Source organism: Microcaecilia unicolor, chromosome 10, assembly GCF_901765095.1.
Source record: "Microcaecilia unicolor chromosome 10, aMicUni1.1, whole genome shotgun sequence".
Taxonomy (NCBI): domain Eukaryota; kingdom Metazoa; phylum Chordata; class Amphibia; order Gymnophiona; family Siphonopidae; genus Microcaecilia; species Microcaecilia unicolor.
Window position 1 is genome coordinate 85,332,128 of NC_044040.1, and position 13,255 is coordinate 85,345,382.

Sequence of the window (13,255 nt, forward strand, 5' to 3'; positions counted from 1 at the left end):
TCTATTAAATGTTTTATTGTGTTGACATTGTAATGTAGCATACTATGCCATACTTTGCTTTGAATATTTTTACTGCTGTAATTATCTGTTGCTTATGTTTGACTAATTCTTGCTGTACACTGCCTTGAGTGAATTCCTTCAAAAAAGGTGGTAAATTCCTTCTAATAAATAAATAAAATCAGGAAATGACAATTGCCCGTTTCCAATTAGAGGGGAATTTACAGGTCTGTAGACTTGAGATTATGGACTGGAGAGAAAAGGAACAAAGGGGGTCAAATGTACTCTTTGAAGATATTTGTAGGTAACAGATCATTTAAAAATGTGGTGGGATGAAGATGTGATACAGTTCTAGAGGTTAACAGCTGGCAAAGAAAAATTAGTAATGTACTAGAAGTAACAGATGTGGTTAGAGTGTCACCAGGAGAAATAGAAGAGATTGGTAAAAGTAGAAGAGATTGGTAAAAGTGGGGGGAGGGGGGAGAAAAATCTGCAGAACACATTGATAACATGGAATAGAGATCTTAGAGTTTTTTTCAGAAAATTGGTGGTGAGGGCATCAGAAGCAAAGGATGATGTGAGGAAGAGGTATGTTGCCTAAGGAATTTATAGTCTTCAGGAGGTAAGGTCACATTCTAACCACTTATAGAACAACTTCTTGGCTTCTGTGATGACAGAGCAATAGATTACAAATAATTTATTATAGGCCTTCAGCTGGATAGCAGAAGGCATATGTTGTTTTAATGGGAATTTGTTTTTAAAAAGGTTTTTTAATGTTTGTATACTTGATTATGTACATTTCTATTGTAATCTGCATAGATGTTCTGATATGTGGACTATAATATTTTTTAAATACTTTTTTTATAATTTGCAGGTGAAGGTGATACCAGGGACGTAATCACACATCTCCCCCTTCAAACCGACTACATCAAAGAAGGAACTGTGTAAAATTCAGAGGTTTACTTATGCCCTTTGTAGAATTTAAGTCTGTTCTTCATTTTACTGAAGCAAGACAGTCTTACAATAAATGCTTTCTATAGTGGAAGCAGCAACATATTCCAGTGAATAGACATCTCAGGTGAGACTGCACAAATCCACTGGAAAGAACAAGTGAAAAAAAATAACACCAACTTTTACATACCAACATCTCTTAGCACAATTAGGAACTCAGATTCTGGCAATCCGTAGGCATTGGATGGCTCTTCTAAAACAGTGTACAGCTTGCACATGGACAGAACTCCATTACAAGCACTTTATTCCTGGTGGATGTCTAAATATGAGAGAAGATTAAACAGATAAGAAATCACAGCTAGTTAACATCAATGCATTTGTAAAATGCAATACTTTCCAACAATACTATATGCATAGTGTATTTTAATAGTAACAAAAAAATCATTTAATACACTAATAAAAATTATTCAGTTGAAAGAAGAAATAAGGAATGCAAACGAGGAAGAAAATGATCACAGAAACTAAACAGATAAGAGTTGAAGTGAGTGAATTTTAAGAAGTCAACTAAACAGACGTGAAATGGCAGAAAGAAAAAATAGGGCCAGAGACAATTGTTTCACTTTCTGGTTTCTCGTGTCACCTATGCTATTTCTGACCTAGATGTGTAAGACATAGTAACACTATGTTACTATGTCTTACACATCTAGGTCAGAAACAACATAGGTGACACGAGAAACCAGAAAGTGAAACAAATGATAAAAAACTGTGTAACAATGACTTTGAAGTAATGGGAAAGGTAAGGATAAGAATTAAGTGATTAGATACATTTATATATATTCTACAAGACTCTTACATTAGAAGAAATAAAGGGCAATAAAAAATGAACTCAGCATCTTAGAAAAGGGGTCTGCAAATAGTGGGTATCACACTGATTGGGACAAGTAAAAAGGCTGCTGCTGTCTGATCCTTTAAGATACCTTTTTGTTGTTTTGATACTCCTCATCCCCAGCTGGAGGAGTGTATGACCTTTACTACTAGAAAACAGAAGGGGATGGGAACTGGACTTTAAACAGTGCTGTGCGATTGGGGTATGGAATGTGCAGGCTGCGTTTGACTTGGAATTAAGGGAACGTAATGCACTGGAGATTGAAATGTAGAAGGGGGAAGTGTATAATGTATTTGGGTGTGTCAGGAGGCATGGGTTAGCACATTTGAGGGAAGAGATACTAGGGTGAGGGTGGCAAGTGCTGAAAAGAAAAAAGTGCGTGCAAGTTGTTCTGTTTAGTATGGGAAGGCGAGGACTACGCTAGTGGGTGGAGATATAGGAGAAGGCTAACTGTGTGGGGGGGTGGGGGGAGAAGGTTGGAGGAAGTGTGTTGTATTTAGGATTCGATGTTGTAGGCAAAATGAGTACAGGGCACTTGTATATGCATGTTGGCCATGTAGACTGGGAGGAAAGTCACGTGGAAATTTTTGCCACCTTTCTGCTACCACTTAAAGCAAGTGGCATGAATTCAAGGACATAACCTGGAAATTATCCACGTCATAATTTAAAAATTATATACATAAACACCTAAAATGTAAATTGAACCAAAACTTGGTTTTTGGATATAGTGGAATGAATGAATGGAATAAATAATAAATAAAATACATAAAATTATAAGAAAGAAAGAAACAAGAGGGCCATTTGGCGAGGAAAGGGGAGATTATTGGGGTTTGATAAGTTAGCTTTAGAATATGGATATATTAAATGGATCATTTCATTACCTCCGGTTAAAAGCACTGTGAACTATAGGGCAATAGTGGAACAAAGAGGAAGAAAGTAAATAGAATGGGCCCTTTGAAGAGGGAATAAGAGGATGAGATTTCCAGACTTATACAACATTGTTGATCCAATATAGCTTAATGGATAAGGAATGGACCAAAAGTATACCAGGAGGTTACTTAGAATCTCAGCGTCAATAGCCTGATTGAAAATGGCTATAAGATGCTATATTAATGCTACTACACATCTGAGAAACTACGAAGGATTGAGGAATAGGAAGAAAGCAATGTTTGAGAAATTGTGGTTAGAGAAGCACCTTTTTCATGTGTGGTGGGCATGCCCAAAAGTTCAGTGTTACTTCATCTCAACTTCGGAAGCAATTCATTAGTATGCTATGGAACTAGAGGTGGGATCTTGACTATTAAATATGAAACTATGGGGTTTAGTTAATAAGGCTGCCATGCCAGGTGTGCATTTGATGACTGCGGCGTACATAGTACTGTCGGCCCACTAGAAACAGAGAGAAGTACCATCTCTAAGGAAAGTGCTGAATAAACTAGACTAGCCCCTAATTCTAGAAAGTTGCAAGCCCAAATTTGCAACTAGTATACAAATTTGCATATGCAACTTATAAAATAAGATCAGTTGTACACACAACTTAATGAGATGATACTTGGTAATAGCAATAATAGGTTACAATTGGCATTAATAGTGCTAACTGGCACGAATTAGCAGTTACGCACATAACTACCCTTAGTTGCTATTCTGTAAGTTGTATACTAAAATTCCAAAGTGCACCACATCAAGAGGGTGTGGACTTGGGAGAGGCATGGGTGGGTTAAGGGCGTGTCAGTTATGTAAACGGGTTATAGAATACCCTACAGATAGATATCAGCATTTATGCCAGCCACTGAACTAGCAAAGTGCTCATGCCTAAGTTAAGCATATAAATGCACACTTATGCTAGCTATGCACCCAACTGTTATAGAATTCACTCTTAGCACATATCATCCCGGTGCCTTACTTTAGGTGACATATACAGAATTTCCCCCTCTGTATACCCGATGTCTAATTAATTGCCCTTAGGCAGAATAAATTGCCAACCATATTACAGGTATGGAAACCATATGGGAAATGGTGGGGCCTAAAAACACTCGCATTCTCTCACCAGACATTATAACTAAGAACATAAGAATAACTAAACTGGGTCAGACCATGGTTCATCTAGCCCAGTATCCTGTTTACAACAGTGGCCAATCAGGTTAACTAGTACCTGGCAGATTCCCAAATAGTAGCAACATCCCATGAAACCAATCTCAGGACAAGCAATGGCTTCCCCATGTCTCTCTCAACAGCAGACTATAACTTTCCTCCAGGAGCTTGTCCAAACCAGTTTTTTTTTTATTATTCTTTATTATAATTTTATATACAATTCCAAAGCGAAACTTTGTCAAGAAATAAGCCATAATATTTCAAAGAAACAATATACTAAGGGAAATAATTTTCCCTAATCAACTTTTTATTTTTATGCTGTAGTCCACAAGAAGAAGGAGATTGATACACAATTCCTTATAAGATGATAAGGATACTAAATAAAAGAAACAAAATTACATCAAAAAAGGATAGAGTCTTAAAATTACGATTACATCTACTTTTAATATCCAATGGAATCTCTGTGGTTATTTAGGATTCTTGCATCAATAAATGTTCAAAGTTGAGATGGCTCAAAAAATGATATGTCGTGTTCTCTAACTGAATTACACATTTACAAGGGAACCTTAGTTGGAATTTGGCTGCCAAAGTCAAGGTCTCTTGTCTCATAGACAGGAATCTCTTCCTTCTTTCCTGTGTCACTCTAGATACATCCAGAAATATCTGGATCTTTCCTCCCATAAAAAGGACAGGAGTGATTGTCTTAAATAAAGTCTTATACTGCCCTCTTTGTCTTGGAGGAAAACAAATGAAACCAATAAGTAGCCTAAGTCTACTACTTCTTGTGAATTCTCAGAAGAGCAGATATATCTAAACTTTCAGAGGAAACATTTAATTGCAATTGAACTGATCTGATTTCTCGAGTGGGCAAATAGTAAAGCTTCTGTAGTGGAGGAAGTGCATTTTCAGAGAAATGGAGAACTTTTAAAAACTTCTGAATATTTCTCTTGTTGGGGTATATTTTATAGAAGGAAAATTTAAAAGTCTCAAGTTCAATGATCTAGCCCCATTTTCCAAGTTCTCTAATTTACGGTGTACCACATCAGCATTCTGAAGTAATTTAGTCTCCAGTTCTTTTACTTGGGTTAATGATGTATCGAGCTTTTGAGGTTAAGTTCCTGGGAAACAATTTGAGATTGAAGAGAGTCTATCTGCTAAGTGATACTTCACTTTCCTGGCCGGGACTCCTCTCTGCACCGGCCGCTGGAGCGCCCCGTGTTGTAATCGGCATTGCAAATGCTGTGATCGGTACCTGTCGCAGAGTAGGGTCAGTAGAGGCTGAGGAGAAACCTCCTCTAATTTTCCCCTTCCTCTTAGGCATGTTTAAAGAAGAAATCCGTTGATAAGAAAAAGGGAACTCCCCAGAGCTCATCAATATGCGACTGCTCTCGACGCCATATTAGTCAGTGTCCAAACCAGTTTTAAACCCAGATATGCTAACCACATCTTCTGCAATGAGTTCCAGAGCTTAACTATTCATTGAGTGAAAAAAGAATTTCTCCTATTCTTTTTAAAAGTATTAACATGTAAATTCAATGAGTGTCCCCTATTATTTGTACTCTCTTAACTGTACCCTGGGATTTTACTCAGTAGTCTATAGATAAGAGGGGTGGGGACGTGAGTGGGGAGTATTTCACTGTATGTTGTTCATTGCACTATGCTCTTGTTTCTGACCATGTATTACACCGGAGACGCAGCATGCTGAAGGAGCCAATAGTGCATCACATAAGTTGGTTGTTTACATTTTTTCAATTGAAAAAAAAAAAAAAAGAAATGGGGAGGACAGTACTAGTAGATGTGAACTATCCAGTCCTGGCACACAGAGGCATTGGGAGATTGGAAGAGACCTGCCAATCCACTGCTGATAGAACTTGCAATTGGCTTGCTATGTGTTGCTTTCAACTTCCTCCTGTGTTGCTAGCAGAGCCCGAATCACACTGTGGAGCTTGATTGAGAATGAGTGACTGACTTAGCCAGGCAAGCTCAAAAAACATTGTCTGGGCCTGAGATAGTCCCCCCCCTCTCTCTCTCTCTGTATGGATATGGTGTCTTGCCTTGTGTGATGTGGTTTATCATTTATTTATTTTGTTATACCGTCACTTATTGCTAGCAAGTCAGAACGGTTCACAGGGCAAATTATACAATAAAGCACAAATTAATTTAATTTAGGAAGGCCATTAAATGATATGGTACATGAAAGCAAATGCATCAAATTTTAATGAAACTAAGCAATGTGTCTATGAGTGGCATGACCTCTGAGTTTGACACCATACCAGATCCCTGGATACCCTTCATAACCTGTGTGTAAACATATGAAACATGTATTCCATTGTAACCAACTGTATGGACAGAAGGGGCCTTGACTCTAAGCAGCTTGTTCCTCTCTGCTCCAGAAGGCCAAAATAAGCTTTGAAGATAGTATACTAATGTTAAAGTTGAATACTTCTTTAATAGTGCCAAGAACCTCCAATGCAAACTCAAATGGTAAAAAGTTATATATGTTTCAAATCACATTCTATGCACACAGTTTAATTCCTCCATCTATTGCATAATCCCCTCCCAACTTCCATAGCCCATTCAGTCATCATGGGCCCTAAATCCAGTCACTAAAAGTGTCACTGTTGTGCAAAAACCGAGGACTCTCTGCCCACCCCCATCCCAAGTGCTGAGCAGCACCTCCACAGCATCCCCAAGAGCAGTACTTCCCAAACTGTCCTGGTGCCCCTCATCCCCTGCCAGTTGGGTTTACAGGATATCCAGAGTGATTATAAAGGAAAGGTTTGCTGGGCACCTCCTCAGCTGAGAGGTGCCCAGCTCTACCACTGCCTGCCTTTCAGGTGCTGTGGAGGACTTGCAGTTCATCTGCATATCCTTACAGCCTTCTCCGGGGTGACACCCAGGTCCACTCTGATCCACTCAGGGCCTCCGCTCTAGGTGCTGCGCGCCGGGGCATTTTTCTCTTTACATCTAATCTTCTTCCCAGTTGCTAAAGTACCTCAGTCGTTTATGGCCCCTATTCACATTCTCTTCCTAGCCCTGTCCCTTCCTATTCTTTTCCCTCATCCCCTACCTCTCTCCACTACAGGAACTCACTGCCCATCCATCGACTTCATCACCTCACCTTCTCTCCTACCCTCTTCCTACCTCTTGGCTTTTAATCTCCGTCTCTTTCTTCCCTCCATTTTGCCTTCCCCATTCCACCTAAATACCTCTCACCTTTGACGCCTTCGTGGCCACACCTCTCCTACTCTCCTCCGCTCTCTTTTACTCCTTCTCTTACTCTCAGCCAGTGACATCAATCCCAATCCTGGCCCTCCTCACCAACTATTATCCCAACTCTACAGATCTCACCGCGCCCTCTCTAACCTCATCTCTATTCCTCTACTCCCCTCCTCTTCTCTTGCGCCCTATATCCAGGACCTCTTTCTCACGTCACCTCCATCTGCTCGCCATAACAGAAACCTGGCTCTGCCCTAATGACTCTGCTTCAGTCGCAGCCCTCTGCCATGGCGGTTTTCTTTTTTCACATACTCCTCGCCCTGCTGGTCGCAGGGGCGGTGTTGGACTACTTCCTTCTCCCTCCAGATTTCAACCCCTTCTTCCACCTCAATCTCACTGTTTTTCCTCCTTTGAAGTCCACTCTATGCGCCTTTTCTCTCCTCTGCCTCTTCGAATAGCAGTCGTTTATCGCCCCCCTGATAAGTCCCTTTCATCCTTTCTCAGTGACTTTGATGCCTGGCTTGCCTTCTTCCATGATCCTTCCTCTCCCTCTCATCCTTGGTGACTTTATATTCCTGCTAATGATCCTCCCAACTCTTATATTTCCAAGTTACTCACTTTAACATCCTCCTTTAATCTCCAACTATGCTCCACCTCCCCCACTCATCAAAATGGTCACTGTCTTGATCTCATCTTCTCCTCCAACTGTTCACCCTCTAGTTTCCTTGCCTCTGATCTTCCCCTCTCTGATCACCATCTTAAAACTTTCACACTTAAATCTCCTCCCTCCCAGTCCGTCCTATCCTCTACCTAATTTATCTAGGAATCTTCAAGATATTGACCCTTCATCTCTATCCTCCCATGTTTCAAACCTCCTCTCTACTGTGGCACCATCCACATCTGTCAACGAGGCTGTTTCTTCTTACAACAATACTCTATCCTCTGCCTTAGACACTCTTGCACCTTTGATGACCCGCCCTATAAGGCGTACAAAACCCCAACCTTGGCTGACTTCTAATATCCGCTACCTACGTTCCTGTACCCGCCCCCGAATGCCTCTGGCGGAAATCTCGGGCCCTTGCTGATTTCTTACACTTTAAGTTCAAGCTGACCTCCTTCCAATCTGCTCTTTTACGCGCCAAACAGGATTATTATATCCAACTGACCAACTCTCTTGGCTCTAACACTCGACTTCACTTCACCACATTAAACTCTCTCCTCAAATCCCCCTACTCCCCCTTCTTATTATCTCCTCAGACCCTTGCTGAATTCTTTCACGACAAGGTTCAAAAGAAAACCTTGAATTCTCTACCTCGCCACCTCTCCCTCCACTAGTCCGTTCCCCTCTCGCTCCTTTCCCCTCATTCCTTTTCCTCCTTTCCTGAAGTTACTATAGAGGAAACTCAGTGGTGTGCTGGTAAATTTTTAACAACAGGCTCTCTCCCCGGTCCACCTCGGCGCCCCCCCCCCCCCAAATTGCAGAGCTGGCTATACCCGGGGGGGGGGGGCGGCCAACACATTACTCTCTCCAGGAAAAAAAAATTAAATGATCCCAGGTTCCAATCTAATTCATGTTTAATATGGGATAAAATGCCATAAATAAGTAAATAAATATAAACTTTTAATGTTCAGCACCTGATTCTCCAAGTGGACATATTCCAAACACTATAATGAAAATAAAAAAAAGTTTTCTACCTTTGTCTGGTGACTTTGTTTCTCTGATCATGCTGGTCCAGTATCTGATTCTGCTGTTCTCTATCTGTTCCCTTGACTCGCTTCCTTTCCATTTATTTCTTTTCTTTCCTCCTTTCTTCTTCATTTCTGGTCCTCCGCAGACTTGACTGTACAGTGGATCTAGCTTCTGCCTATTTTCTCCATCCATTTGCAGTTTCTCTCCTCATTTCCTTTTCCCTCATCTAATCTCCTTCCTCTATCTTCCCTCCATGTCCAGCATTTCTTCTCTCTCCCTTCCTTCCCCTCCATCCATGTCCAGAATTTCTCTTGCTCTCTCCTCCATCCATGTCTCCTCCCTCCCCTCCTGCTCCCATCCGTCTTTTTTTAATTACCTCCGTCGAAGCGCGCGCTATTTAAAGCCCTGCTGCGTGCTGGCCGTCTCCAGGCTTCCCCTGCTTGCTTCGGATGATATTCGTGCCTTAGTCCCGCCTTCATTCTGACGTCATTTCCTTTTTTCGCGAAGGCGGGACTAAGGCACGAACATCATCCGAAGCAAGCAGGGGAAGCCTGGAGACGGCCAGCACGCAGGAGGGCTTTAAATAGCGCGCGCTTCAACGGAGGTAATTTAAAAAAGACAGATGGGAGCGGGAGGGGAGGGTGGGGGCGAAGGATATCGTTGGACATGCTTCGGAGCGGCAGGGGAGGTAAGCATGGCCTGTGATGGTGCCCTCCTGCCATGCTTACCTCCCGCAATGGAGCCGGCTCGCCCCCAACAACAACCGGCTCACAAGAGCTGTCAAAATTTAACAAGCGGCTCTTGCGAGCCTGGCAGAGCCGACTCCAGCACACCACTGAGGAAACTACACTTCTCCTTTCTTCCTCAAAATGTACCACCTGTTCCTCTGATCCCATTCCCACCCACCTTCTTAATGCCATCTCACCTGCTCTTATTCCTTTTATCTGTCACATTCTCAACCTCTCACTTTCCACTGCAACTGTCTCTACTGCCTTTAAACATGCTGTGGTCACACCTCTCCTTAAGAAGCCTTCACTCGACCCTATGTGTCCCTCTAATTACCGACCCATCTCCCTCCTCCCTTTTCTCTCTAAATTACTTGAGCGTGCTGTTCACCACCACTGCCTTGATTTTCTCTCCTCACATGCTATTCTTGACCCACTACAATCTGGTTTTCGCCCTCTCCACTCAACCGAAACTGCGCTTACTAAAGTCTCCAATGACTATTACTGGCTAAATCCAGAGGTCTCTATTTCCATCCTCATTCTTCTTGATCTTTCTGCTGCTTTTGACACTGCCGATCACAGCATACTGCTCGATACCCTGTCCTCACTTGGATTCCAGGGCTCTGTCCTTTCCTCGTTCTCTTCCTACCTCTCCCTCCGCACCTTCAGTGTTCACTCTGGTGGATCCTCTTCTACTTCTATCCCTCTGCCTGTCGGCGTACCTCAGGGTTCTGTTCTTGGTCCCCTCCCCCTCTTTTCTATCTACACTTCTTCCCTTGGTTCATTAATCTCATCCCATGGCTTTTTCTACCATCTCTATGCTGATGACTCCCAAATCTACCTTTCTACCCCTGATATCTCACCTTGCATCCAAACCAAAGTTTCAGCGTGCTTGTCTGACATTGCTGTCTGAATGTCCAAAACGCCACTTGAAATTAAACATGACCAAAACCGAGCTTCTCATTTTTCCCCCCAAACCCACCTCCCCACCCCCCCACTTTCTATTTCTGTTGATGGCTCTCTCATTCTCCCTGTCTCCTCAGTTCGAAACCTTGGGGTCATCTTTGACTCTTCTCTCTCCTTCTCTGCTCATATCCAGCAGATCGCCAAGACCTGTCGTTTCTTTCTTTACAACATCCGTAAAATCCGCCCCTTTCTTTCCGAGCATTCTACCAAAACCCTCCCACCTTGTCACCTCTCGTTTAGACTACTGCAATCTGCTTCTTGCTGGCCTCCCACTTAGTCACCTCTCCCCTCTCCAATCGGTTCAAAACTCTGCTGCCCGTCTCGTCTTCCGCCAAAGTCGCTTTACTCATACTACCCCTCTCCTCAAGTCGCTTCACTGGCTCCCTATCCGTTTTCGCATCCTGTTCAAACTTCTTCTACTAACCTATAAATGTACTCACTCTGCTGCTCCCCAGTATCTCTCCACACCCCTTCCCGTGCACTCCACTCCATGGATAAATCCTTCTTATCTGTTCCCTTCTCCACTACTTACAACTCCAGACTTTGCGCCTTCTGTCTCGCTGCACCCTACGCCTGAGCCCCTATGTCTTGCCCCATCCTTGGCCACCTTTAAATCTAGACTGAAAGCCCACCTCTTTAACATTGCTTTTGACTCGTAACCACTCGCCTCCACCTACTCTCCTCCTTCCTGTACACATTAATTGATTTGATTACTTTATTTTTTGTCTATTAGATTGTAAGCTCTTTGAGCAGGGACTGTCTTTCTTCTATGTTTGTGCAGCGCTGCGTACACCTTGTAGCGCTATAGAAATGCTAAATAGTAGTAGTAGTAGTAATGTACTGGAGGCTGGGCATATGCAAATTTGTCTCATGCATATTTACTGAGAACTTGCCAGGGCCCCGCCCCCCCCCAAGGACAGGTTTGGGAAGCCCTCTTAAACACCACCATGCCTCTAATAAAATTAGTTTTCTGTATTTTACATGCATATGTGAAAAGATTTATAAACTGAAATTAATGTAATTAAATTCCATCCCATATGACATCATGTAATGATCACAAAGGCAAAACAATGTTGCCACTTACCTCCTCTTCTATAGCAAACAATTTGACAATATTCTTGTGATTTAATTTCTTTAGCACTTCAAATTCTCTGATCTGAACATCTGCTGGACGAAGAAAGCTCAAGGTGTTGAACACTTTGACAGCATACAAGTCCCCTGTTTTCTAAAGGAGAGAAAGGAACAAATTAATCTGAAGAGAGAACAATTTGTATTACTGAAAAATATTTATCAGAAAGATCTGATGGATCACCATAAATGGTGGAAGACCTGATTGTTTACAAGATGTTTATAGACTGGTCTTTTAAAACTGAAGGCATTACTTTTAAAATAGTTATTTTTTATTTCAATGTAGTTTCATCTTTTGTGTTGTGAGGTGTGTGTTTGTATTAGATATATATTTACTGTAAACCATCTAGAATGTCAGATGGATAATATATAAATGTAATAAATGAAATGAAAAATGTATTAACAGAAACTGTGATAACAAATCATTTATATTTTTAAAACTCATATTTAAAATCTTGCTAATAAAAGAATGGCTTATCAGCCTGCTTTAAAATGTTAACTCTTAACAAGTCTAATATAGAAATGAATTTTACAAGTTATATGCAGATTAACCCTTTCTAGTGGCATAGGGCAGAATACCTGGAATGGGACTGCACACCATCATAATGTTTCAGAAGACAGCTATGAAATGGATGAATGATTCCAATACATACAACAACGCTCAGGTCTAGCTTTGTATCTGTTGAACCAACAAGTGGCATTCAAGAACTAACAACTTACTTCAGAAATACTTCAAAGGAAGGCAGTAGCCAACCAACAATAAAGAGACCTTAAAAGGAAGATGCACTGATCAAGATAAAGCTTTGAGGGGGACCTTTACAAAGGCGCGGCAGCATTTTTAGCGCACGCTAAACGCTAGAGACGCACATAGGAATATATTGGCATGTCCATCATTTAGCGCACGCTTATTTTTAGTGCACACTAAAACAGTAGCTCACCTTTGTAAAGGACCCCTTAGCTTTCCCCTCTTCCTCAGCAACTTTGTATTCCAATTCAAAAAGGTGGGGTTACATGAGGAACTGGTGATATGGAAAGAAGTGTTCTAACGTCCATAGTTCCTAAGCTAGTGCTCAGATGGAATTGACACTCAAAGGCAAAAGGGCAAACTGGCCAGTCCTTGTTAATCCAGCATGCATCAAGCAAAGCTTTTAAGGTCCCAGAAGGACAGAGAGAAGACAGGAGAGCCATAATATAATTCATCATAAACCAGTTGTAATTCTACAGTTTTAACTTCTTTTCATATCATCAGATGAATCTGTCCCCTGTGGTGGGAAGGCCCAATTCCATACATTTAAAATACATTCCTATTGATACTCAAAGCAATTTAAGTGGGCAGAAGCACATGCATAACTTTCGGGTCCCAGCTTACAGAGTACAGTGTCCTCCACTCGCTTCCTCCCACCCTAAAAAGCTCTGATTGCCCCTCCTAACCTCAGCAGTCTCTCCAGTCTGCCCTCCCTCCGTTGGTAGAGTCTGTAATCTACCGTCCCCTCCAAAATACAACCTCCGCCCCCACCTTCTGAAAACAGTTTTTCATGAGTAAACACTTATTTAGCCACAAAATGTCTTCTGAATATTGTTCCCTAAACATCAGAATGATAG

At 41.7% G+C, this 13,255-nt stretch overlaps 1 protein-coding gene across 1 annotated transcript in view; it reads right to left on the minus strand.

Moving 5' to 3' along the window:
* TBK1 (TANK binding kinase 1) overlaps nt 1-13,255 on the minus strand; it is a 485,047-nt gene that overhangs the window by 441,365 nt on the left and 30,427 nt on the right. Inside the window, 3 exon segments of the mRNA XM_030217198.1 lie at nt 1,139-1,219; nt 1,222-1,267; nt 11,610-11,750. Coding sequence (XP_030073058.1) covers nt 1,139-1,219; nt 1,222-1,267; nt 11,610-11,750 — 268 coding nt within the window.